The 26,146-nt window shown below is 45.8% G+C and overlaps 1 protein-coding gene across 3 annotated transcripts in view; it reads left to right on the top strand.

Annotated features, from left to right (window-relative positions):
- Window positions 1–903: 903 nt before the first annotated feature.
- The window catches only part of UTRN (utrophin), a 768,906-nt gene continuing 743,663 nt past the window's right edge, over window positions 904–26,146 (top strand). For 2 of the 3 annotated variants that reach the window (XM_073672651.1, XM_073672650.1), the window contains exon 1: window positions 15,700–15,880. In XM_073672651.1, the coding sequence (XP_073528752.1) occupies window positions 15,715–15,880 (166 nt within the window). In that variant the 5' untranslated portion in view covers window positions 15,700–15,714. Of the gene's footprint in view, window positions 1,429–10,322; window positions 10,497–15,699; window positions 15,881–26,146 lie in introns of those variants that run through there. The other variant, XM_073672652.1, reaches the window with a different exon arrangement.

Below are 26,146 nucleotides of genomic sequence, written 5' to 3'. Positions count from 1 at the left end.
GTCACCAGAAAAAATGCTATTGACCTGCAGATATGGGGTTAATTTACAGGTCAATAGCATTACTAACCTGCCCGTCGCCCGCACTTACCCAAACGCTGCGGGGAGAAAGTGAGCTCTATCCTCCTCACAGTGTTCCAGTTTCAGTCACAGGGGCGGCACCGGCGCGGGTTCAGTCACAGCTCTGGAGTGTACAGAGATCAGGATGTAACCGTGCCCCGGCCCTGACTGACAGCTGGCCCCGGCCCTGCCTGACAACTGTCCCCAATGCTGAGCCTGCTGTCAGTTGTGGTTACAGCCGCTGGTCTCTATTCACACAGTGGTGACTGAACCCGCCCCTGTGAGTGAAACTGGAACGCTGTGGGGGCAATAAAGTTCACTTTCTCCCCGTAGCATTCAGCTAAGTGCGGGCACCGGCCAGGTTAGCCCCACTATCAGTATTTGGTCAGTTTTTTACCTCAGTATTTGTAAGCCAAAACCAGGAGTGGGTGATAAATACAGAAGTGGTGATGTGTTTCTATTGTACCTATTCTCTGATTTTTCCTCACCTGGTTTTGGCTTACAGATACTGAGGAAAAATACTGACCAAATACTGATAGTGTGACCGTAGCCTAATGATGAATAAATTAAGATTTTTTTGGATAATTTTGTTTTAAAATTTTCATCAGTTACTTATTGTTATCATGTTTTACATCCTTTGATTTCCATACTTCCACAACTCTTCTTCTTAGTGAGGTAATGGGGACCGTATATACTGTACATAAACTCCTTACTTCATGTGCACCAATTCTACAAAGGAGTAGTATCAGCGATTCTCCACTAGGTGGCGCCTGTCAGCCTCCCATCTCACAGTAACACTAAAGTAAGAGAAGAGGCCGTGGATTCAGAGAGGGCGGGGACGTGATAACCGTATGCCACGTTCTCTGAGTTTTGTAACAGCCGACCGCATTGAAATCCAAAATGAGCTACGACTGTGAACCTCGAATACAAGTTAGTAGAGAGCCCTGAGCAGACAGGACGGCCGTGCAGACCCATGCAACTTATATCGGAGGGAAAGATCGGTGCCCAGCGGGCGATCGCCGGACCCTAGGAGATCACGATCTTGTGGATTACTGGACAGAAAGGGAGTTCACAAATTCTTAAAGAGCACACAGCAGAGGGAAAGTTGTTAACTCTTTCCTGTAACCGGACAGCTGCAAGTTTTTCCTGCTGTGCCAAGGAAGGGAGGAGCAGCTGTAAAAAGTAGAATTCTTGCAGGAATCCCTCCTAGGATCCGGGATGGTGTGAGCCCTGTAGATCACTTGGTTGCTGGGATCCCAATGCCTGGGAGTGGATCTGTAGGGTGTTGTTAGCGATCCCAGGAAGTTGGTGACTTTTTGGAGGAGTGACCATAAGAGCCTGTGTCCTGCAGATAACAGGGAGACTTCCCAGGTAAGATTACTGGGCTCAATAATTCATGTGTCCTGTAACTGGAGAGCATGGAGTCTGTACATGAGGACAGGAGCTGCAAGGTGCTCTGCTGCTTCTAATGCAGGAAAAGGGTCACCTCCATGTTCCCCAGTAGTAATCTCAGTCATGTGTCTGCTCTCCAGCTCTTGTGACTCCTTTGTGTCCCTGTCCATAATAGTCTAGGGGGCCTCATGTCACTGGCACCGAAGTGTGCGGCATATATATTGGGAAGCAAAAGTGGAGTATATGGAGGTCAGCGCAATGAATGGTCATGGCAAGAGAACCGCCTAACATTGCTCAATACATGGAGGAAAGTCACCCGGGTTCGCTGTCGTTTTACCAACAGATTGTGATTAGTGTTACAATGTGACAGATGGAAATAAACAGGAGAGACCTGTATCCATGTCACTGGCTGTAAGGAGGGACATGTATCCGTATCGCTGGCTGTAAGGAGGGACATGTATCCGTATCACTGGCTGTAAGGAGGGACATGTATCCGTATCGCTGGCTGTAAGGAGGGACATGTATCCGTATCACTGACTGTAAGGAGGGACATGTATCCGTGTCACTGACTGTAAGGAGGGACATGTATCCGTGTCACTGACTGTAAGGAGGGACATGTATCCGTATCACTGGCTGTAAGGAGGGACATGTATCCGTATCACTGACTGTAAGGAGGGACATGTATCCGTGTCACTGACTGTAAGGAGGGACATGTATCCGTATCACTGGCTGTAAGGAGGGACATGTATCCATGTCACTGGCTGTAAGGAGGGACATGTATCCGTGTCACTGACTGTAAGGAGGGACATGTATCCGTATCACTGGCTGTAAGGAGGGACATGTATCCATGTCACTGGCTGTAAGGAGGGACATGTATCCGTGTCACTGACTGTAAGGAGGGACATGTATCCGTATCACTGGCTGTAAGGAGGGACATGTATCCGTATCGCTGGCTGTAAGGAGGGACATGTATCCGTATCACTGACTGTAAGGAGGGACATGTATCCGTGTCACTGACTGTAAGGAGGGACATGTATCCGTGTCACTGACTGTAAGGAGGGACATGTATCCGTATCGCTGGCTGTAAGGAGGGACATGTATCCGTATCTCTGGCTGTAAGGAGGGACATGTATCCGTGTCACTGACTGTAAGGAGGGACATGTATCCGTGTCACTGACTGTAAGGAGGGACATGTATCCGTATCGCTGGCTGTAAGGAGGGACATGTATCCGTATCACTGACTGTAAGGAGGGACATGTATCCGTGTCACTGACTGTAAGGAGGGACATGTATCCGTATCACTGGCTGTAAGGAGGGACATGTATCCATGTCACTGGCTGTAAGGAGGGACATGTATCCGTGTCACTGACTGTAAGGAGGGACATGTATCCGTATCACTGGCTGTAAGGAGGGACATGTATCCATGTCACTGGCTGTAAGGAGGGACATGTATCCGTGTCACTGACTGTAAGGAGGGACATGTATCCGTATCACTGGCTGTAAGGAGGGACATGTATCCGTATCGCTGGCTGTAAGGAGGGACATGTATCCGTATCACTGACTGTAAGGAGGGACATGTATCCGTGTCACTGACTGTAAGGAGGGACATGTATCCGTGTCACTGACTGTAAGGAGGGACATGTATCCGTATCGCTGGCTGTAAGGAGGGACATGTATCCGTATCTCTGGCTGTAAGGAGGGACATGTATCCGTGTCACTGACTGTAAGGAGGGACATGTATCCGTATCACTGGCTGTAAGGAGGGACATGTATCCGTATCGCTGGCTGTAAGGAGGGACATGTATCCGTGTCACTGACTGTAAGGAGGGACATGTATCCGTATCGCTGGCTGTAAGGAGGGACATGTATCCGTATCTCTGACTGTAAGGAGGGACATGTATCCGAATCACTGGCTGTAAGGAGGGACATATATCCGTATCACTACTTTTGAGGGTTTGGAACATTGGATACTATTTGTGTGATATTCTTAAACTTTGTTTTGTAAGTGACAGGACCCCCCAAAAATTATAGAAAACAAATATAAAAAAAAAAAAAAATGTCACAGACTTTGGTGTCCCAGAAAAATTGCAAAGTCCTGTAAATGATACAAAATCCAAAGCACTTGGCTCATTACAGGAGGGGGGGGGGGTGACAGATTGATCGTTTAGTAAAAGGACAGGTTCCCTTTAATAAATGATAAATCTGTCACCCCCCATAATGAACCAAGTGCTTTGGATTCTTTATCGTTTTCATGACTTTGCAATTTTTCTGGGACACCAAAATCTGTGACATTTTTGTTTTTCTTAATTGTTTTCTATCATTTTTTTGGGGACCTGTCACATACAAAACAAAGTTTTAGAACATCACACAAATTCCGGTTGTCGCCTCAGTTTTCAAAACAGACAGATGGGTTAAGTGATTCGCTGCATGAATTATGTAAAAAGAAGCAGAGAGAAACCATCGATTATTATGGGATCCTTTTGGGTTCCATTTTTAAGAATGAACAATTCCGCCTAGAGGATTTCTTTTTCTGTTCTGAAAATACAACACCATAATAATCATTTGGATCCTCTGTTTCCACTTGCATAATTAATGCAACGGATCAATTATTCTGTTTATTCCTAAAACCGAGCCAACAAATGGAATGTGTGAATGGACGTGTGAACAGAGCCTTATGTGCTTAGAGGGCTTTTATGAAATGTGTTGGTCTGTGACTTCTAAATGTTTCATGTGATGTCACTAAACAAGTAGAGTCACTCAGACTATCCCTCAGGACAAGATAGCCTGCCATAAGCAAGTTCTGTTTGAATGATGGAAATGGTTGTGGGGTTACCATTCACTAATGTTGTGTAAGAATACATTGTAACAAAGTAATACTTTATTTGTAAGCAACTTGGTTACAGATAATGCAGTATTGTAATATACGTGTTGTGCTCCTTTGTATCAGATCCGTTTTTGCTTGCTGGATCCAGTAACTGATCTGTTTTTTGCTCACTCGATCCAGTAACGGATCTGTTTTTTGCTCACTTGATCCAGTAACGGATCTGTTTTTTGCTCACTCGATCCAGTAAGCAAAAAACGGATGCTTTACAAATGAAAGAAAAACAGATGGCTAATTAACGGATCTGTTTTCCATAAAGTTCATTGTTAATAAAATGGTTCCAGCAGAGATCAGTTCTTTAAAAAGGGACTAAAAAGTTGTGTCTGCACAACATTTTTGCCAATGGATTGCTGCTGGATCTGTTCTAACTGACTGGACATGTGAACAGAGCCTTACACAGGACGATGTGCTGCCAAGAACAATGATCTTTTAGCCAAGCCAAAGGATCATTTCACCCAACGAATGCGTTTTCCTCATTCGTCGGGTGATCAGCAGCCTATCTATATTGCATGATTATAGGGAAATGAGTGCTTGGAGCGCACGTTTCCTGACAATCTTCCAGTGTAAATGCAACTTTAGGATGACGTAAATATAGCATGAAACTCTCCCCTTCTTCAAGATGACCCTAGCCAAGTAATCTGAAACTTTCTCTGCTTCATCTCCCAAAATAAAGCCAGGAGTGGATAGTGAGTATTAATTATAGGCAATCTCTTGTAATTTCTATATTTAGACTATTTCAGATAGAAAATTAATTTTACATCTTTAACCCCTTAACGACCGCCGTAACGCATTTTTAGGGAGGTCATTAAGGGTACTTATTCCACAGCGCCGTGAAAATGCGACGGTGCGGAATAAGTGTATAGCGCCGCCCGGCGGCGGCGATTCCTGCGGGTGTCAGCTGTGTATGACAGCTGACACCCTGCAGTATCGGCCCAGGCCGGTCACGTTGCTGATCGGGGCTGATTAACCCCTTAAATACCGCTGTCAATCGTGACAGTGGTATTTAAGTTGTTACAAGGGGGGTCTTGCGACCCCCTTAGTAACCATTGGCCCCTCGCGATTAGAATCACGGGTCCCGATGGTTACCATGGTACCCTGAGATCATGTAATAATCCCAGGGTATGGTGGCCTGTGAGAATAAGCTGGCTCTCACAGGCACAGTCAGTGAGTCAGACTTGACTCACTGACAGATCTCATGCACTGCAATACAGAGGTACCGCAGAGTATGAGATCAACAATAAAAGTGAAAATCACACATGTCCCACAGTGGGACTTAGTGAAAAAAGTAAAAAAAGCTAAATAAAATATGTAAAAAAGTAAAAAAAACACAAAAAGTGCACACAAATCACTAAAATCCGTTTTGCCGCTCCAAATGCAGCACTTGTGATAAAACAAAAATAAACGTAAAAACTTACACATAATTTGTATTGCTGCGTCTGGAACGACCCGCTCTACAAAACTGTTGCGTTATTTAGTCCATTTAGCAAACGCTGTAAAAAATAAAAACACGCCGAAAATGACACTTTTTCATCATACTGACTCACGAAAAAGTGAATAAAAAGCGATCAAAAAGTCGCACGTAAAAAAAAATAATACTAATAAAAACGCCAAACCGTAGCCCAAAAAACAAGCCATAATATGGCTCATTCGGCAACAAAATATAAAAGTTACAGCTCTCAGAATATGACGATGCAACATCAAATTCTTTTTTGTAAAATACTGTTTTTAGTGTGTAAAAATATCAAAGCATAAAAAAAAAAAATCTGGTATCGCTGTAATCGTACCGACCTGATGGACAAAAAATAAAAACAGTAACTGAATTGCTGGTTTTTGTTCATTCTGTGTCTGAAAAACTGAATAAACAGTGATCAAAAATTACTATGTGCCCCAAAATGGTTCCAAAAAAATCTGCAACTTTTCCCGCAAAAAATAAGCCATCATACAGCTCTGTTCACCAAAAAGTTAAAAAGTTACAGCTCTCAGAATATGGCAACGAAAATAACTATTTTTATAAAAATCATTTTTACTGTGTGATAGCAGCAAAACCTAAAAAAAAACCCATATAAATCTGGTATCTCTGTAATCGCACTGACCCGACGAATAAATCCGCCTTATCACTTATACTGCACGGTGAACGTCGCAAAAATAAAAATAAGAAATATTCTGGTACTGCTGTCTATTTCTTCATTCTGCCTCCAAAAATATTGGAATAAGGCTCGGCTCACATTTATCCTGCGCCCTTCGCTGAGTGCTTACGTTGGGGTTTCCATGTAAATTCACCAAAACCACAGTTCAGACATAAAACCCAGATGGAGCAACTCACTTATGAGGCCGATGGAGTCCCTTTGGACTGGTCTCTGTTCCAGCGGCGTACCATCATTTTAGGCTTTTTTTTAGCACACAAGTGAGGACAGCCACAGATCTGTGCATGCCTAAAAAGATGGAGACCACCAGAGCAGATGACAAACGGACTCCAAAGTGTCTCCATCTACCTCTTGTGGTGGGTGCTTCCGTTGGGGTTTCTGGAAGCAATCAAAAATTATGTACCCCAAAATATTACCACTAAAACCCCTAATTTACACCACACAAAACTTTACCCTTATGTAAATAAAAAAATTGGGTCTGAAGTAAAGTTAAATGTTCATTTTTTCCTTTCACGTTGCTTCAGTTCCTGTGAAGCACCTGAAGGGTTACTAAACTTCTTGAATGTGGTTTTGAGCACCTTGAGGGGTGCAGTTTTTAGAATGGTGTCACTTTTTGGTATTTTCTGCCATAAAGGCCCCTCAAAGTCACTTCAAATGTGATGTGGTCCCTAAAAAAATGGTTCCAAAATTGTTGTGACGTACAGTAGACATGTGGGAAATGTTGTTTATTAACTATTTTGTGTGACATATCTCTCTGATTTAAGGGCATGAAAATTCAAAGTTTGAAAATTGCAAAATTTTCACCAAATTTCCGTTTTTTTTTCACAAGTAAACGCAAGTGTTATCAAAGAGATTTTACCACTATCATGAAATACAATATGTCACGAAAAAAACAGTCTCAGACCCAATGGGATCTGTTGAAGCGTTCCAGAGTTATTACCTCGTAAAGTGACACTGGACAGAATTGTAAAAATTGGCTTGGTCATTAAGTACATACCGTTGTGCTCAAAAGTGTACATACCTCGGCAGAATTTTTCCTTTCTTGGCCTTGTTTCAGAGAATATGAATGATAACAAAAAAACGTTTTATCCACTCATGATTATTGGTTGGGTGAAGCCATTAAATCTTAATGACAACCAAAAACATCCAAATGACCCTGATCAAAAGTTCACATACCCTGGTGATTTTTGCTTGATAACATGCTCAGAATTTGACACAAATGGGTTTGAATGGCTTCTAAAGGTAACATCCTCACCTGTGATCTGTTTGCTTGTAATCAGTGTGTGTGCATAAAAGCTGAGTAAGTTTCTGGGACCCAGACTGACTCTTGCATCTTTCATCCAGCCACTGACGTTTCTGGATTGTGAATCATGGGGAAAGCAAAAGAATTGTCAACGGATCTACGGGAAAAGGTATCTGAACTGTATAACACAGGAAAGGGATACAAAAAGATATCAAAGGAATTGATAATGCCATTCAGCAGCTTTCAAGCTGTGATTAACAAATGGAAAATCAGGGGCTCTGTAAAAACCAAACCACGGTCAGGTAGACCAACAGAAGTTTCGGCCACAGCTGCCAGGAAAATTGTTCGGGATGCAAAGAAAAACCCACAAACAACATCAGCTGAAATTCAGGACTCTCTGAAAACTAGCGGTGTGGCCGTTTCAAGATGCACAATAAGAAGGCACTTAAAGAAAAATGGGCTGCATGGTCGAGTTGCCTGAAGAAAGCCATTACTGCGCAAATGCCACAAAGTATCTCGCCTGCAATACACCAAAAAGCACAGAGACAAGCCTCAAAACTTCTGGAACAATGTAATTTGGAGTGATGAGACCAAAATTGAACTGTTTGGCCACAACCATAAACGTAACATTTGGAGAGAGGTCAACAAGGCCTATTATGAAAGGAACACTATTCCTACAGTAAAGCACGGAGGTGGATCGCTGATGTTTTGGGGATGTGTGAGCTACAGAGGCACAGGAAACTTGGTAAGAGTTGAAGGAAAGATGAATTCAGCACGTTATCAGAAAATACTGGAGGCAAATTTGCACTCATCAGCCCGGAAGCTGGGACATACTTGGACATTCCAACATGACAACGATCCAAAACACAAGGCCAAGTCGACCTGTCATTGGCTACAGCAGAACAAAGTGAAGGTTCTGTAGTGGCCACCTCAGTAGTCTCCTGACCTCAATATCATTGAGCCACTCTGGGGAGATCTCAAGCGCGCAGTTCATTCTAGACAGCCCAGGAATTTACAGGAACTGGAGGCTTTTTGCCAAGAAGAATGGGCAGCTTTACCATCTGAGAAAATAAAGAACCTCATCCACAACTACCACAAAAGACTTCAAGCTGTTATTGATATTAAAGGGGGCAATACACGGTATTAAGAACTGGGGTATGTGAACTTTTGATCAGGGTCATTTGGATGTTTTTGGTTGTCATTAAGATTTAAAAAGAGAAAACACAGTAGTTTGACTATAAATGGCTTCAACCAACCAATTACCATAAGTGGAGAAAAAGTTTTTTTGTTATCATTCATATTCTCTGAAACAAGGCCAAGAAAGCAAAAATTCTGCCGGGGTATGTAAACTTTTGAGCACAACTGTAATTTGCTCCATCCTTAAGGAGTTAAAAAAGTTAAGAAAAATAAGTGATTTGACCTTATTATGGCTACACAAATTTGCTCTCTTGCATTCTAACTCTCACAGTACCACCTGGGATAGGTAGTTACTCTATTAGTCAATGTCCGACTTTTAAATAACCTTATACCTTTCCGACCAGTGACATCTCCACAATGTTTGGAAGGATGGATCCATGCTGTTTTATAATTCACAGCCAATCCCTGGTATTTTTTTCTAAAAGAGGCTAAAGGGTCGCTCTGCTTTCTAGACATTACAGCTCTTTCATTTTAGCCATTATGACTGTCCCAGTGGTCGTAAATCTACCAGTAAGACATTGGTAGCATTACCCACTAATATTTCATTAATGCTTATGTTGGAAAAACCTGTTTGTGGACTTAGGCCTTTCTGTTTCAAAACTGTCTCCAAGAAAAAATTAAAAGGGTTCTCCAGTATTAAGTTTGTTATATACATATGCTTGCCCAATGTAAAAATAACAAGCTGAGTGTTAGTCACCCTCTGCTGCTGCAGTGCTGCCTCTCCGCTGCTGCTTTACTGTTTCTTGACAGGCTACAAGTGACTTGGTTACAGCGTTTGACCACTGCAGCCAATAACTGAGCTCTATTGATGCTGATGTAGTTGGCTCAAGACAGCTGAGCCCAGTGATTGGCTGCATCAGTCACATGCTGTAGTCGTGACATCACTGCTGCAGTCTGTCAATAAATACTGGGAGCAGCAGTGAAGAGACAGCTCTAGAGTAGCGGTGGATGAGAAAATCTCAATTTGTTACTTGTACACTGGGCATAGAACTGAAAAAAAATATATTACTGGTTAATCCCTTTAAGTCATAACTTCCTAACATCCCTGGCATCTATCATGAGAATGGGCATCGCCTGAGTAACAGTAGCCAGTTGCAGATTGGATGGAAAGGCATGTGTTTAATCAGAGGAGTTATGCAAAGAGAAATGCAACGAGGTCCACAGTTGTTTTATAAATATAGTGCCAGTCATTGTAAGGGTTTATACACATGTCACATCATGTCAAGGTTTATACTGTGATTGTCTCAACTTAGTTAATACTGTGTTCATTTACACCTGTATGACCATATAACAATGTACAGTATATGGATGAACAAAAAACACTAATTCATGTGAAATATGCTTGTAGAAACCAAGATAGCAGCAGTAGTGTTGTTTCCAATCAATAATACTAATTCATTTTTTTCAGGTATTTCACCCAAGCTCAGTCACTTCGCTCTACGTTACATGCACACAGATACTTTTCTGTAAATTGTGATAAACTTCAAAGAATTACCTGCAATGGCTAATGTTGGGGCACAGCTCGACAGAACGGATGGAGAACAAAACAATGAGTTCAGCGATATTATCAAATCCCGATCTGGTAGGTTGTAAATTCTATCTTGTGATTATTATTGATTTGATCTTTTTATTGATTAATGAAATCAAATGTAAATGATGCAACTGTAGCCATGTTTTCTTCTATGTTTATGGTAGGCACTTAAAGTGATTCTCCGGATAACAGATAACTAAAGGAAATATCATTATAAATTAATTCATATATACTTTTAATCAGCAAATCACAATAGTTTTGTCTAGGGAAGTAATCACTAGAGACCTAAAATTGGTTCAAAAGGACTGGGTGGACAGCAGTTTGAGCAGCCTCTTCTTACGTCAGCACTCCTGGTATTTCCAGTATTAGATAGACCGTGTGGACAGCAGGATGAACAGCCTCTTCTTTCTTTAACATACCTGGCATCTCTAGTATTAGATCAGATAGACAATGTGGACAGCAGTGTGAGCAGCCTCTTCTTATGTCAGCACTGCTGGTGTCTGTCTCCAGTATTCGATCAGATAGACAGTGTGGACAGCAGGGTGAGCATCCTCTTCCTTCTTTAATACACCCGGTATCTCCAATATTGGATTAAATAGACAGGGTGGGATGCAGTGTGAGCATCCTCTTCTTACCTCAGCACTTTTGATATCTCCAGTATTAGATCAGATAGACAGTGTGGACAGCAGTCGGAGCAGCCTCTTCTTTTTTTTAACACACCTGGTATCTCCAAAATTAGATCAGACAGACAAGGATGGATAGCCGTGAAAGCAGCCTCTTATCTCGCACCCACAGTTGTCACAGAAATCTGTGCAGCAAATCTTCGTTGTGTGATCTTACCCCTATATCCTAATAAGGCAGTCCTCCACATAAATCGCTTTACTGCAAAAAAAAAAAAAAGAGTAGTTTCTCCCAGCAGATTGCTGTGATTGCACTAAGGCCAAGTTTGGAGAAGTGTGAAAAAAAATTGTACATTTCCCATCCAGAAAAAAATTACTGCTTTCAACCATATTCTCTGTACTTTATTCATATGCCACCTGTGTGTGATCAGTATGTTCATTTTTTCATCCTTAGCAACTATCAAAATCGGACATGTCTCTATGTTTTGGGGGAATTTTTGCAGACTTTCAGTCCAAAGAAATGTAAACAACAACAACAACACCATAGACACGTAAAAAACATGTATGAGAAAATTCGACATGTGAAAGGAGCCTAATACATAGTGAAACAATTCAAACAAGAGGAATAAAGGTTTTGCTCACAAGAGCTTATAATCTATGAGGACAAGAGTAGTCACAAATATAATAATCACAAATATCTTACTACAGAAAGAGCTTAATGTTGAGGTGAGTCAGAGAAAAACATCAGCTGATGTTGGAGCGATGAATCTGTTGTTGTAGATGACGACGGTGAAAGGGAACATTTTCCTATTGAATTGTTCCCATCACTAATTTAATTAAACTGTTCTAATCCAAACTGCCATCTCAGGTGACCAAAACAAGATGGTCAAATCACAAAAGTAAATGAGTTTCAAATACTGCTGTACTTGCTTTTTTTCACTAAAAACGCAGCAAAACCTGATAGCTATGTTCACATTAGGTGTTTTTTCACCACCAATTACTTTGAATGGGTAAAAAACGCTGAAAGAAGTGACATGCTCTATTCTACAAAAAAACATGCAGAGCACAAAATACTGATGACACAACAAGCAATGTGTATGCATGAGATTTCTGAAATCTCATAGACTTTGCTGGCACTGTAAAACGCAGCTGAAAATTTGCATAAAAAACACTGAAAAAATGCCTAGTGTGAACATAGCCTATCTCCTGCTGTCTTCAGATTATATGGCCAAAACCTACTGACAGATTCCCTTTAAGGGACTGCTGGCTTAGTACAAGTTCAGTTATCACACTTAACATTTTAAAGCCTTTACATTTACTAGTCTTTCAGTAATTGCTTTCATTAGACTAAATGTAAACTTTCTTAATGTGAAGCCAAAAATATAAGTACATTCGTGATGAATTTCTCCTAAGTCCTCCCAAGACTCAACTTCTCTTTCAGCTTTTGACCTTTTATAAGCTGCTAAAATAATTTTAAATTAATAGCTGTTTTTTAATCATCCATTCAGAGTCGATCTATTTAACCTTAATGTGGACATTTATTTTACCTTTTATAATGCTAATTATAAAGTTATGTCTTTATGGTGCTAAATTTATAGTAATCTAATTTACTGGTATAAAATAGTTGCATGTCTTACAGTTCTTATATTCTTGCGGAGCTCATTAATGATGAAATACTTTAGGTGGGTTTGGTTGGAGTGTTGCAGTACAAATAGTAGCTGGTTGAAAGATGAAGATGAAATTAGGCCTGTGTTCATTGTGCAGAGGCGCAATGACTGTATTAATAATGTTATTTAAGTAGTAGGTGCTTGTCACTGTACCATTCACAAAGTGTAGGGGACTTCTGTATTGACTAGACATACCAGTCTACACTGTAACACCACCACCACCACCAAAGGCTCGTCTGGTGACAACAGTGACTGATGCAAAGTGCTCTTCTTGACGTCTCCAACATCGTTGGCGGCCATCATTTCTGCTCAACGTTAATCAACTTTCATCAGTATACAGCACTGAGGACCACTGGTCCCTCATCCAGCGTAGATACTCCCTGGCCCATGCAAGACGATGACGCCTCTGCCTAGTAGTGTGGTCCGGTACCCTTGCAGGTCGTCTAGCACGCAGATTACGCTGATGAAAATGATATTGAATGGCCTGACATGACACTTGGGTGCCTCTCACCTCCCTTAAATGTGCCTGGAGTTGTGTGTCATTCATCATCCCGTTTCAATGGGCATTGTTCACAGTGAAGCGGTCATCAATGTGGGATGTGGCCAAAGGATGTTCACTTCTCTGCCTTTCTGTGACTCTTCCAGTCTCTCTGTTACAACCTGCTGATGACACTCTGTGACACGCTAAGCTCAATGGTCACTTCCGTCTGAGAACATCTTGCTTGAAACCTCGCAATGGCGGGGTACTGGTGATCAGTTGTTAGATTTCCTCTTGGTCTCATGATGTCAAAATGTGAACAGCATGATATGGTGCCTGTTTAATACCAATTCTAATTGAACCCCAAAATGTATTGGCCGATTCATGGATCAAACACCTGTTGTGAATTTTGCCATTAAGCTCCTTGTTAGAGAACAGCAGGTTGTGCAAAAAGTACTGAAACATTGCACAGTTGGACATGTGCATTCAAAAGCTTAGAGAAGGTCAAATTAAGTTCACCTGAAAAGATTAGAGTGCATTTTAGGTTCATCCTGAAATTTTGCCCGAAAGCCGAATATCCCTAACTTTTTATGATTAGTGTAAGACCAACAGAGCCAAAATCCAGGGTGCACAACCATTTTGGTCCAAAGGCCACATTGCGATACTGAACCAATCCAGGGGCCACGCTAAAAATTATAGGGGTATTATCTTGTGTGACAGTGTGGCATATTGAAAGTATATTCCATAATTGTCTGATAGGTACAAATTCTACTTATAGGACTCTTAACTCCACCAATCTGCACTCTAATGGTACATACACACTGAGTTTTTTGGCAAGGATTTAGAAATAGATTCTGCTCCTAATTCCACATTAAAAACCGCTTCAAAAACTTTTTTTTTTTGGTGTTTTTCTGAAGCGTTTTCTACTTCATAAATGATGTGGGTACTCTGGCATTTAAAAAACGCCATGTACAGTATCCTAAAGGTAAAGTGGAAACTGAGCAGAAACTTTTTAAATTCTCTTCAAAAACTCAAAACTCCTCAGTGACTTAGAGGTTTTGCTCAGTTTCTGCTCCAAAAAAGCTGCAAAAAAAGACTGTGCATATAGCCTTGGGCCACGCGTACACAATTTCTTCTTCAGACTTAATCAGCCTGAGAAAACGCCACAAAAGTGCCCCATAAAATAAAAATAGTGCACAGCAATGTCAAAATGATATTGCCATGTATATCTTACGTCTTATGTCACTTCTTTAAGCCCAGGTTCGGAAACCCTGAAGCAGTTAAAAGAAGTTAAGTTCTCACTTTTCTGGTGCATTCTATTGGGAAGCTTTTTTATGTTTTATGGTTCTTAGTTACATAATAAGGGGAATATTTTGCCTCAGGTGTTACTGAGAATGTGTGGATTGCATAGAATATCCGGTACCATTGCTGATGTTATGAGGTTGACGAGTTGACAACACAGAGAAGGAATTGCGTGACCTGATCACAGTTCCCCCTGTCAGTGTGCAGTGGTTCTGGTATATTAACCAGGTAAAATAAGCAGCATTAATCTCATAATCAACCCACACATTCTTTATAGCAGTTGGAAAGTTAATATTAGGAAGAGAATTTGTACGAGATGTTAAGGAGTCCGTGAATTCTATATCTGGTTCTTATTCTTTACTGGCTTTACCTTCATTTCCATGATCAAAACATGTTCAGAACATTTCTTAGTTGATTTCTTTACCATTGTCATTTTTACTAACTACCGAAACACCAAAACATTGAGCTTTAGAATTGCATCACTTCTTTCTGAAGAACCCCACATGAATGGAGCAGTGATAAATCATGCGTACTGCTGTTCCACTCATTGTCTATGGGACCACCGGAGTTAGTGTAGGAGGGTGGTGGGCTGAGAAGACTCTGTGTCAAGAAAGGTTTTTTGAGTTGAAGTTTTATGTTAAATATTGGTATATTACAATTTATGTGATAAAGATGTTTTGCTCTGTTTTATCTCTATGGCTGTTATTGTATGTCGGTTCTCCTATACGCTCCGCCTAAGGCTGTCCCTGGGATGCGGGAGGTCGGTCCAGATGGGAACCATACAATAGATAGGGATATAGTTTACATTACACTACTTAGCCATTATATAGTTAAACTCAGGGGTTGCATCATTAGCTGGGAGGGGTTAGAACAGTTTTTTACAGAAAACAGCTTCGGTTGCAGACAGTTGGTTTGAGAGTCTGCTAGGATGTAGTCCATGACACAGACACCCGAGTTCTGGATCCACGACCCCAATAGAACGGGACTGAAGCAGGTCCTATGTGAGAGAGAGTGAAGTGTAGGAGGAAGACTGAATGGATAGGGAGACAGATTTCAGCAGCAGATACAGCAATCGAGAAAGTGTTTTAACAGTGCAAGTTTTCTGAACAGAATGAGGACATTTGATACTCGATCTGGACGCCGACACAGTCCTGGGCTTACAGCCCGCCAGAGGTACTGAGAGGCAGGCCTCTATATTCCTCATGTGGAGATTCTCAGCTGGATCGGTGAGGCAGTGGAAGATGATGGGTCTCAGGACAGGACGAGAACGAACACTGGAAAGGCACATAACCAAGGGTACTTCACTAACTAAAGACCATGTCTTAATCTGTATGCTGCAGCCGTGTGTGGAAGAATTGCACACTAAAAGTGAGTCTGTTAATCCGAATCTAAGATCTTCTGTTTTGTTTGAAGTTGGTTCCGGTCCCATGGACGATGTAACAGTGAGTACAGAAAATCCTCCATCACATTACACACTCCACTCTCAGTCTTTTATAGAAGAGGGTACACAGGGCGAAGAGAACTCAGTTCTGGCCCACAGCGTATTGTTACCGGCCCTGGCCCACAGCTTATTGTTACCGGCCCTGTGCCTCCCCCTCTTCAATAGCACAGCGTTTGACTTGTCATTTGCATTACCATTAAGAATGAAGGAGTAGAGGTGTGCATGATTGACCACCATTTCATTCACACTATACACTATCTTCTATCCCATGGTTCTTGGGATTGGTGGGGGTCCCAGCAGTAGGCTGGTCTTCACCTATCCCATTACGAATGAATGGAGCAGAGGTGCGCAAGATTGACCACCGCTCCATTTAATCTATCCCCTATTCTCTATTGCATTGTTCTTGGAATCGGTGAGGGTCCAAGCAGACCACTGTAATCAAAAGTTATCTCTTATCTTATATGTAGAGGATGACTTGCAAACTTGGTATAAAACCTTTAAGGTGTGATTCTTACATTTTTTAAATTTTGCTACACCATTTGTTTCTATATTATTTGACAAAGACTCCTTATGGCTTCAAACACCTCATTCAGACGTCCCTTTTTCTTATACATGAAAAACATGGATAGAACACGTACCCGTTATATCGGGCTGTTCACATGTCCTGTTTTTTTTTCCAGACTGAGTGTCCTTAAAAATTATAAAGACTTGTCTATTTTAGATTTGAGTCACGAATTCCTATACAAATCAGATACCACTCAGATGCCATCCGTGTGCCTCCCGAGTGCCATCCGACTGAGGTGTATTAATTGCTGTTTAATGGATAAGTGAGAAAAACATATGTTACACTGATAGTAAAAATAAGCACACAGATCTGAAATAGATGAGCAAACTGATGAAAAAAGGTCAGTTTTTTCTGATATGCAAAAAAAAATAAAATTGGACGTCTGAACAAAGTTTTAGAGTACTTATAAATGACAGTATCATAGGAAGTATTTTCCCTTAGTGTTTTTAAGCCCAAAGTGAAGATCCAAAACACAGAAATATATAGCTTTTCATTGTAGTTTTTCTCTGTTTACTTTCTATTTTTGGTTTTAGTTTTCAAATACTGATTGTAAAATACTGACTAAAATGCTGTGTGCAAAAGTTGCCGAACTCTATAGTCTTGTATAAAATTCCCACTTTTGGTGTGTTTTTGACATTACATCCTTTTGCTTTGCTAAAAAATGAAGCGTTTTTTAGTTCCTGCAAAGTGGTTGGGATTTATAGACGTTTAATTCCCATTGGTTTTTTTCACAGCGTAAACTGACCTGCTGTGTGTTTTTGAAATCCGCAGCATGTCAATTTCTCTTGCGGGTACGCTGAGTTTTAAGTGCGGATTTTCCCTGTAGAACTGCATGAGATGCGGAAAAACTGCAGGTAGAAACCACATGTAATCCAGACATAAATTATCACTAAAGTTTTATCAAAGCCAAATACCAGGAAGTATCACAAACAAAGCAGATTTATTTGAAACGTTACAGACCAAAAAGAGACAAAAACTGCAACGTCCAAAACGCGATGGAAAAATTGTCTTACTCTACAGATACTGTTGAGATGCAATATATTGTACATACTGACTGAATATGAAAGTAGTTCAAAGCTATTTTGCTAATTCTTCTCATTAAACTTTTTCCTTCTTACATCTCTGCTGTGTTCTCTTCCGTTATCTATTTTAGTTCAGGAATTTGCAGCCAACGTTGGCCACCTGCGATTTCTTTTCCTCCTACTTGTCTTATTAACTTGAGAGAATTCAGTGTGAGAGTAACTCTATTACGGAGGCTTTTCTCCACCATGCTGGCCCTGTGCCATTTCTCACTTGACATTGATGATATGCTACAAGTCATGGATATTCACTTGTCAATGTAATAGACATTTGCTTAGATGTAAAAGGCAATATACAAAGAAAGTGAAAAATGTATAAAAAATTTCCAGAAAAGGATCTTAAGAACTAATTTTTTCATACCAACCCAGCACAAAATATCACATTACCTTCAAAATAGTCTATAATATATTATAAGGCAATTATTTGTACTTGGGGAACTATTCCACTGGAGATAACATCAATGGTAAAGGTAACTTAAAGCAAACTTGTCCAAACATGACAATTTGGACAGGACTATCTGACTGTCTTATGTGTATTGTGATGAACCTGTAGCCGCCATCTTGGTAATGATAAATCATATCCAGGGATGGCCACACTTCAGCAGCCCCCACCCTTGGGACCTTCTGTTAAAACGTCAACTAGATAGTTTCCCCCCATCCAGGCTCCTGTAAGATAAGAAGCCTACTTAACACTTGAATGCTAGGAGCTTCAAAGACTTCGAGAGGAAACACAGCCAGCAGGGGGGGGTGCTTCGTCTATCTGTACCTGACCATTTGTCCCATAGGACTAGTTTCTTTGTCTGTCACAAGCATGGAGGCATAAGATATAGAAACATGAATAGTACACGCATGTTGCGTGGGATGGGCCAATAAAAAAATATCACGGCGTCCCGGAGCCATTGCGCACACAAGCCTCCGCGGTAGACGTTTGTACGTGCTCTGGAAGCCAAGATATAGCGCGGAGCCATTCCTGAGGACCGTATGGTATCATAATTGATATCAAAAGGTCGGTTACGGCGGCCCGAATCCATGGGAACCCCTGGGGGTATCATGAGACCATCCCAGAAGAAGTTATTGGGTTCCATAGAATTTGGGCTTCTGATCGAAGTTAGACCTGAGGGTGGAGACTGAGCCAGCTGACCTCACCAGCAGTGGGCGGGACGGGGCAGGTAAGATAGCAGGACAGACAAGAGACAAGTCAGTCTTGACCCAAGAGTGGTGTGCTGAACATCTGAGCACCAGCTGAGGCCACCAAGGGGAGGAGCAGTTTGACCATGCGGTGGTAGGCCTCAGCCTGTAACAAAGAACCGTGCCTGCGACCGCAGAATCCTCTCCCTGCGTCACAAGAAAATCAAGAAACCGGTAACTGATATGCTGTGGTGATTCTGTGTGTTGTATTCCATTGTTGTATAGTTTAGCCTGACCTTATACCTGTGTATATTTAGTTGTATATCGTGTATCTAGTGTATTATTATAATCAATTACCTCAAGTAATTGTGGGCCTGCCTTTTATTCTGCATAACGAACGCACGTCCGTGTGAGCTCGGCTCAAGCCAAAACGCTACCCAGGGTTGGTTCCTGACCCGATATAGGCCCATTCACGGACTGGGCGTATATCTAAAATAGGGACTGGTGGCAGCATACCAACTGGGGATTGGGGAAGGCGGGTAGTGACGGTCGGAGGTTCAGATATATATATTCCTGGCGCGGCCAAGGAAGATATATATACCGCCCTCACTACAGAGGGCCCCGATACCCAGTAGGTTACAGGACAGTCTCCCTGGCGACCGCTTATCCTAGGTGCAGTTCCTTGACTGACCTGAGGCTAAGAGGGCGCTAGCGAGTTGTGCTGTGTAGTGACGTTACGGTTTAGTGACGTTGAAGGGATAACACACTACCGTGTTCCCTGCGCTGGTTGCAGCTACCTGGCACTACTTTCTCTAGGTGCAGTACCTTGACTGACCTGAGAGGTAAGGGGGCGCCAGAGAGCTGCACCCACCGGCCGGCTTTCATCACATTGGTGGCAGAGCGGTGGGATTGCAGAATAATAGTGTTGTGGGACCCCTACTCCCAGGCACTAAAGACTGCCAGTGGTAACTTCCACTGCTGGAGTCTTAAGGTCAGCCCAACGTTAGACGGTCAGGCTAAAAGTATAACAAGGTGTGTGCAAACTCAGGGTTGCAGCGGTGTCGGTTACCAAGATGGCAGACGGCACCAGGAGCAAGACCCTGCAAGAGGCTAATGCTACGGTCCGTGTGGCAGGAGGGGAGGACATTGTTACTCATGGCGAGGAGGAGTCCAGCCCGGGCACCTCAGGGAGCCAGTCCCCAGTATACGGTCCCGCAGTGGGCTGCCCACCACCTACCCAGCCCAGCCTGTCCAGATCACAAGCCCTTTTACAAGCGGCTATGGCAAGTCTCCAGTCTCATGGCGATGCCGTCTACAAAACCCTCCTGGCAGCATCAGAGAAGGCAGCGGAGGAGGAGCGTGCAGAGCGGGCTGCGGAGCGGGCTGCGGAGCGGGCTGCGGAGCGTGAAGCTGCAGAGCGCCGGGAGGCTGCGGAGCGTGAAGCTGCAGAGCGCCGGGAGGTTGCGGAGCGTGCAGAGCGAGCTGCGGAGCGCCAGCACCAACTGGACCTGGCCCAGCGGGGGCTTCCGCTAGAGCAACCAACCCATCAGGAGACCAAGTCGTCCAAAGTCCGAGCTGAGGACTTCCCTCTACTGGAGAAGGATGGGGACCTGGACTCCTTTCTGGTGGCATTTGAACGGACCTGTCTTCAGCACCATCTGGCCCGGGATCAGTGGGCCAGATACCTGACCCCCCGTTTGAGGGGTAAGTCCCTGGATGCCTTGGGGGACTTACCTGCCGGGGAGGTACAGAACTACGACTGCATCAAGCGGGCCCTGATCCGGCAGTACAACCTCACTCCCGAGTCGTACCGCCAGAAGTTCCGGAGCCTGCTGCGTGGCCCCAAGGACACCTGGACCGATCATATGCGGGCGCTGTTGAGAGCCGCAGAGCACTGGACCTCGGGTCTAGCGCTTACTACCCGCCAGGAGGTCCAGGAACTGTTCGTCACGGAGCAGTTCTTGTGGAACTGCCCAGAGGACCTCCGACAGTTCCTCCGTGACCGAAAACCAACAGGGGCTTCTGCTACAGCCGCCCTGGCAGACGAGTATGCCAATAACAGGGCGCCTGAGCTGAAGAAGTCTGCCAGCAGCACCTGGAGAGGGGGTAAGCCCAGTCATGCCCCTGTTTCCCCGGCCCCTAGAACACAAGGGGTGTATCCCCCTGTTGCCCTCTCCAGGCAAGGACCAGACGTAAGACGTTGTCATCTATGCAACAAACCAGGACACTTTAGGGCTGAGTGTCCCCAGCGCCAAAAGACCCCATCCCAGTCCCAGAGAGCGCCCAATGTTTTGTGTGTGGGAGGGGGTGGTGGTAGGTCCCTGGACAACATCCAACCCGTCACCATAGGCCGTTCTGCGGTCATGGGACTGCGGGACACGGGCGCTGAACGAACACTGGTACGGCCTGAGGTGGTGTCCCCCCAGGACTTGGTACCAGGAAAGACTCTTTCCGTCTCCGGGGTTGGAGGCGTGGAGCCGGCACTTCCCGTTGCCATGGTGTATTTGGACTGGGGTGCCGGAAGGGGGATGCGGGAGGTGGGAGTAACGCCAAATATTCCCGCAAATGTTTTATTAGGGACCGACTTGGGGCGTCTAGTATCGCAGTATGTACCCTCTGAACCCCCAAGTTCGGCCCCCCAAGAGTGTATTGATTTGTCTGCTGCTAATGCCAACCATGTTGTATGTAGTGTGTGTCCTGCTGAGGAGGAGGGAGTGAAACCTGAGGGTAACACCTGCACAGACACAACACAAACAGGGTTAGTGAAAGCAGGTGGGGAGTGTGGGGATGCCCGCAGAGGTGCTCAGCCGGCGTGCCGTGACCTCTTGTCCTCCGGTGAGGGAGGGGGCGGGCAGGATTCTGTAGAGGGAAGCTCAGGGATGGAGAGGGGGGCAGCTACCGGCAGTGTAGGGCTCCCAGGGGTATCCAGGCTGCTGAGTATAGGCCCACTGCAGGGGGAGGAACAGGCCATGGGAGGTGGGGGTGTCCCAAGAGAGGAGCCGCCAGGTAAGACCCCAGGGCAGGAGTTCCCCACATCCGAGATGTCCAAAGGCCTAGGAAGCCTGCCTGATCGGGCGGCTTGGTCAGAAACAGAGGGGAAGCAGGCACTACCCACGGTCACAGCGGTCATAGCCGCTGTCACCAGGAGTGGGAGCGCCGGAGCCCAAGGAGCCTTGCAGAGGTCCGACGGCTTCCCCACTTCTGACCAAGTGTCTGCCGGGTCAGACAGCGGCCAGGTGACATGCCCGGAGGGGCTGACAGAGGATGTGGCAGTTTCGTCGATTCTGGCCACCTCAAGTCAGGAATTTCAGGCTGCGTTGGAAGCAGACGACAGCCTGAAAGCTCTCAAGGAACAGGCGGCACAGCCTCCCATGGAGTCAGACTGCGAGCGGGTGGTCTGGGACCAGGGACGGCTGTACCGGGTAACGGTCCAGCAGGGTTCACCGGAGGCGTGGCCCAGGGACCGACAGTTAGTGGTACCCTATCCGTTCAGGGCGGAATTGTTGCGGATCGCACACGAGATTCCGATGGCCGGACACCTAGGGATCGCTAAAACCAAGGCCAGGATAGCTCAGCATTTCTACTGGCCTGGGATGGGAGCCGCGGTGGGTGCCTACTGCCGTTCGTGTGACACCTGTCAGAGGGTGGGGAAGGCGGGGCCGCGCCCCAAAGCCCCACTGGTAACTCTGCCAATCATCGAAGAGCCTTTCTCGAGGGTTGCTGTGGATCTTATTGGACCTCTGTCCACTCCCAGCCACTCCGGGAAATGCTTCATACTCACGGTAGTGGACTATGCCACCCGGTACCCGGAAGCGGTAGCTTTGTCGTCCATTCGGGCCGACAAGGTGGCTACCGCCTTACTGGAGATCTTCTCCAGAGTGGGTTTCCCCCAAGAAATGCTCACCGACCGAGGGACCCAGTTCATGTCGCGGCTGATGGAGTCCCTCTGTAAGCAAATGCAGGTGCAACATCTGGTGGCCAGCCCGTATCACCCACAGACTAATGGCCTGTGTGAGCGGTTCAATGGCACCTTAAAGCAGATGCTTAAGATGTTGGTCGACTCCCACGGGAGAGACTGGGAGCGTTACCTCCCACACCTCCTATTTGCTTACCGGGAGGTTCCGCAGGCCTCAACGGGGTTCTCCCCCTTTGAGCTCCTGTACGGGCGACGGGTACGGGGCCCCCTGGCTCTGGTGAAGGAAGCATGGGAAGGGGATTTGGCCACCCCCGAGGTGTCGGTCATCGAGTATGTCGTGCGCCACCGGGACAGGATGATGGCCTTGGCAAAGCTGGTGCAGGACAATATGGCCCAGGCCCAGGCCGACCAGAAGCGGTGGTACGACCAGAATGCTTGTGAGAGGACCTACCAGGTGGGTCAAAAGGTGTGGGTACTGGTCCCCGTACCACAGAACAAGCTTCAGGCAGCCTGGGAAGGTCCCTACTTCGTGCACCAGAAACTCAATGCCGTCACCTATCTGGTCACCCTGGATCACGCCCGTGGAAGGAGGAAGGCCTTCCACGTGAACATGATGAAGGCTCATCATGAGCGGGAAGCGACTGCCCACCCAGTGTGCAACCTTCCCGAGGAAGGAGAGGTAGAAACCCTCCTGGATCTGCTCACCCAAGCCAAGGCGGGTGGGTCCATCGAGGATGTGGGGGTTGGCCACCAGCTCACGGAGGACCAACGGTCCCAGCTGGGGACCACCCTGCACCCCTTCCGGGGGCTGTTCAGCAGCCTGCCCGGAAGGACTGAGATGGCTGTCCACGACGTGGACACTGGCGATCACCCGCCGATCCGGCGTTCAGCATATCGGGTCTCTTTCGAGGTGCAGGGAAACATGCGCCAAGAGATAGACGAGATGCTGAAGCTGGGGGTGATCCAGGCATCCAGCAGCGCGTGGGCCTCGCCTGTAGTCCTCGTACCAAAGAAGGACCGAACTACACGGTTCTGCGTGGACTACCGGGGGCTCAACGCTGTAACGGCCACCGATGCGTTCCCCATACCACGCATCGATGACCTGCTCGATCGGATGGCCGGGGCTAAGTACCTGACCATCATGGATCTGAGCCGGGGGTACTGGCAGATTCCTCTGACCCCCGCGGCAAGGGAACGCTCTGCCTTTATCACCCCTTTTGGACTGTACGAGTCCACAGTGATGCCATTCGGCATGAAGAATGCCCCTGCCACTTTTCAGCGGATGGTCAATACGCTGCTTGAGGGACTTGAAGGGTACGCGGCTGCGTACTTGGACGATATTGCAGTCTTCAGTCCCACTTGGGAGGATCACCTAGAGCACCTGCGGCAGGTGCTCGGTCGGATCCACCGGGCAGGCTTGACCATCAAGCCGGAAAAGTGCCAGCTGGGCATGAGTGAGGTCCTCTACCTGGGTCACCGGGTAGGCGGGGGGGTTCTGAAGCCAGAACCGGGGAAAGTGGATGCCATCGCATCCTGGCCCACTCCTAGGACCAAAAAGCAGGTGATGTCCTTCTTGGGGACCGCCGGGTACTATAGGAGGTTCGTCCCACACTATAGCACCCTGGCCAAGCCCCTGACGGACCTCACCAAGAAGAAGCTGCCCGTCGCAGTCGACTGGACAGTCGCCTGCGAGACAGCTTTCGGGGCACTCAAGGCCGCCCTAAGTAGCTCCCCTGTACTGCAAGCTGCCGACTTCGACCGGCCGTTTGTGGTACAGACCGACGCCAGTGACTTTGGCCTCGGTGCTGTGCTAAGTCAGGTCAACACGACAGGCCAGGAACATCCTGTCTTGTACCTGAGCAGGAAGCTACTGCCCCGGGAGGTGGCTTACTCCACGGTGGAAAAAGAATGCCTGGCAATTGTATGGGCCCTGCAGCGTCTGCAGCCCTACTTGTACGGGAGCCATTTCACCGTGGAGACGGACCACAACCCCCTCAGCTGGTTACACACGGTCTCTGGGTCGAATGGCAGGTTGCTACGCTGGAGCCTCGCTCTCCAGCAGTACCACTTCTCCATTCGCCACAGAAGAGGCCGTGACCACGGTAACGCTGACGGGTTATCCCGGCAAGGGGAGGGTGCAGAAGGACGCACGGGGGAACACAGGAATGTGCTACCCCCTCGCGCCCTCGTATAGGGGGAGGTGTGATGAACCTGTAGCCGCCATCTTGGTAATGATAAATCATATCCAGGGATGGCCACACTTCAGCAGCCCCCACCCTTGGGACCTTCTGTTAAAACGTCAACTAGATAGTTTCCCCCCATCCAGGCTCCTGTAAGATAAGAAGCCTACTTAACACTTGAATGCTAGGAGCTTCAAAGACTTCGAGAGGAAACACAGCCAGCAGGGGGGGGTGCTTCGTCTATCTGTACCTGACCATTTGTCCCATAGGACTAGTTTCTTTGTCTGTCACAAGCATGGAGGCATAAGATATAGAAACATGAATAGTACACGCATGTTGCGTGGGATGGGCCAATAAAAAAATATCACGGCGTCCCGGAGCCATTGCGCACACAAGCCTCCGCGGTAGACGTTTGTACGTGCTCTGGAAGCCAAGATATAGCGCGGAGCCATTCCTGAGGACCGTATGGTATCATAATTGATATCAAAAGGTCGGTTACGGCGGCCCGAATCCATGGGAACCCCTGGGGGTATCATGAGACCATCCCAGAAGAAGTTATTGGGTTCCATAGAATTTGGGCTTCTGATCGAAGTTAGACCTGAGGGTGGAGACTGAGCCAGCTGACCTCACCAGCAGTGGGCGGGACGGGGCAGGTAAGATAGCAGGACAGACAAGAGACAAGTCAGTCTTGACCCAAGAGTGGTGTGCTGAACATCTGAGCACCAGCTGAGGCCACCAAGGGGAGGAGCAGTTTGACCATGCGGTGGTAGGCCTCAGCCTGTAACAAAGAACCGTGCCTGCGACCGCAGAATCCTCTCCCTGCGTCACAAGAAAATCAAGAAACCGGTAACTGATATGCTGTGGTGATTCTGTGTGTTGTATTCCATTGTTGTATAGTTTAGCCTGACCTTATACCTGTGTATATTTAGTTGTATATCGTGTATCTAGTGTATTATTATAATCAATTACCTCAAGTAATTGTGGGCCTGCCTTTTATTCTGCATAACGAGAGCTCGGCTCAAGCCAAAACGCTACCCAGGGTTGGTTCCTGACCCGATATAGGCCCATTCACGGACTGGGCGTATATCTAAAATAGGGACTGGTGGCAGCATACCAACTGGGGATTGGGGAAGGCGGGTAGTGACGGTCGGAGGTTCAGATATATATATTCCTGGCGCGGCCAAGGAAGATATATATACCGCCCTCACTACAGAGGGCCCCGATACCCAGTAGGTTACAGGACAGTCTCCCTGGCGACCGCTTATCCTAGGTGCAGTTCCTTGACTGACCTGAGGCTAAGAGGGCGCTAGCGAGTTGTGCTGTGT

The sequence above is a fragment of the Phyllobates terribilis genome, unplaced genomic scaffold, assembly GCF_046119375.1.
Source record: "Phyllobates terribilis strain yellow unplaced genomic scaffold, ASM4611937v1 Scaffold_3__8_contigs__length_932513732, whole genome shotgun sequence".
In the NCBI taxonomy this organism is placed as follows: domain Eukaryota; kingdom Metazoa; phylum Chordata; class Amphibia; order Anura; family Dendrobatidae; genus Phyllobates; species Phyllobates terribilis.
The sequence above is the reverse complement of the archived record's forward strand: the minus strand, read 5'-3'. Positions and strand labels throughout refer to the sequence as shown.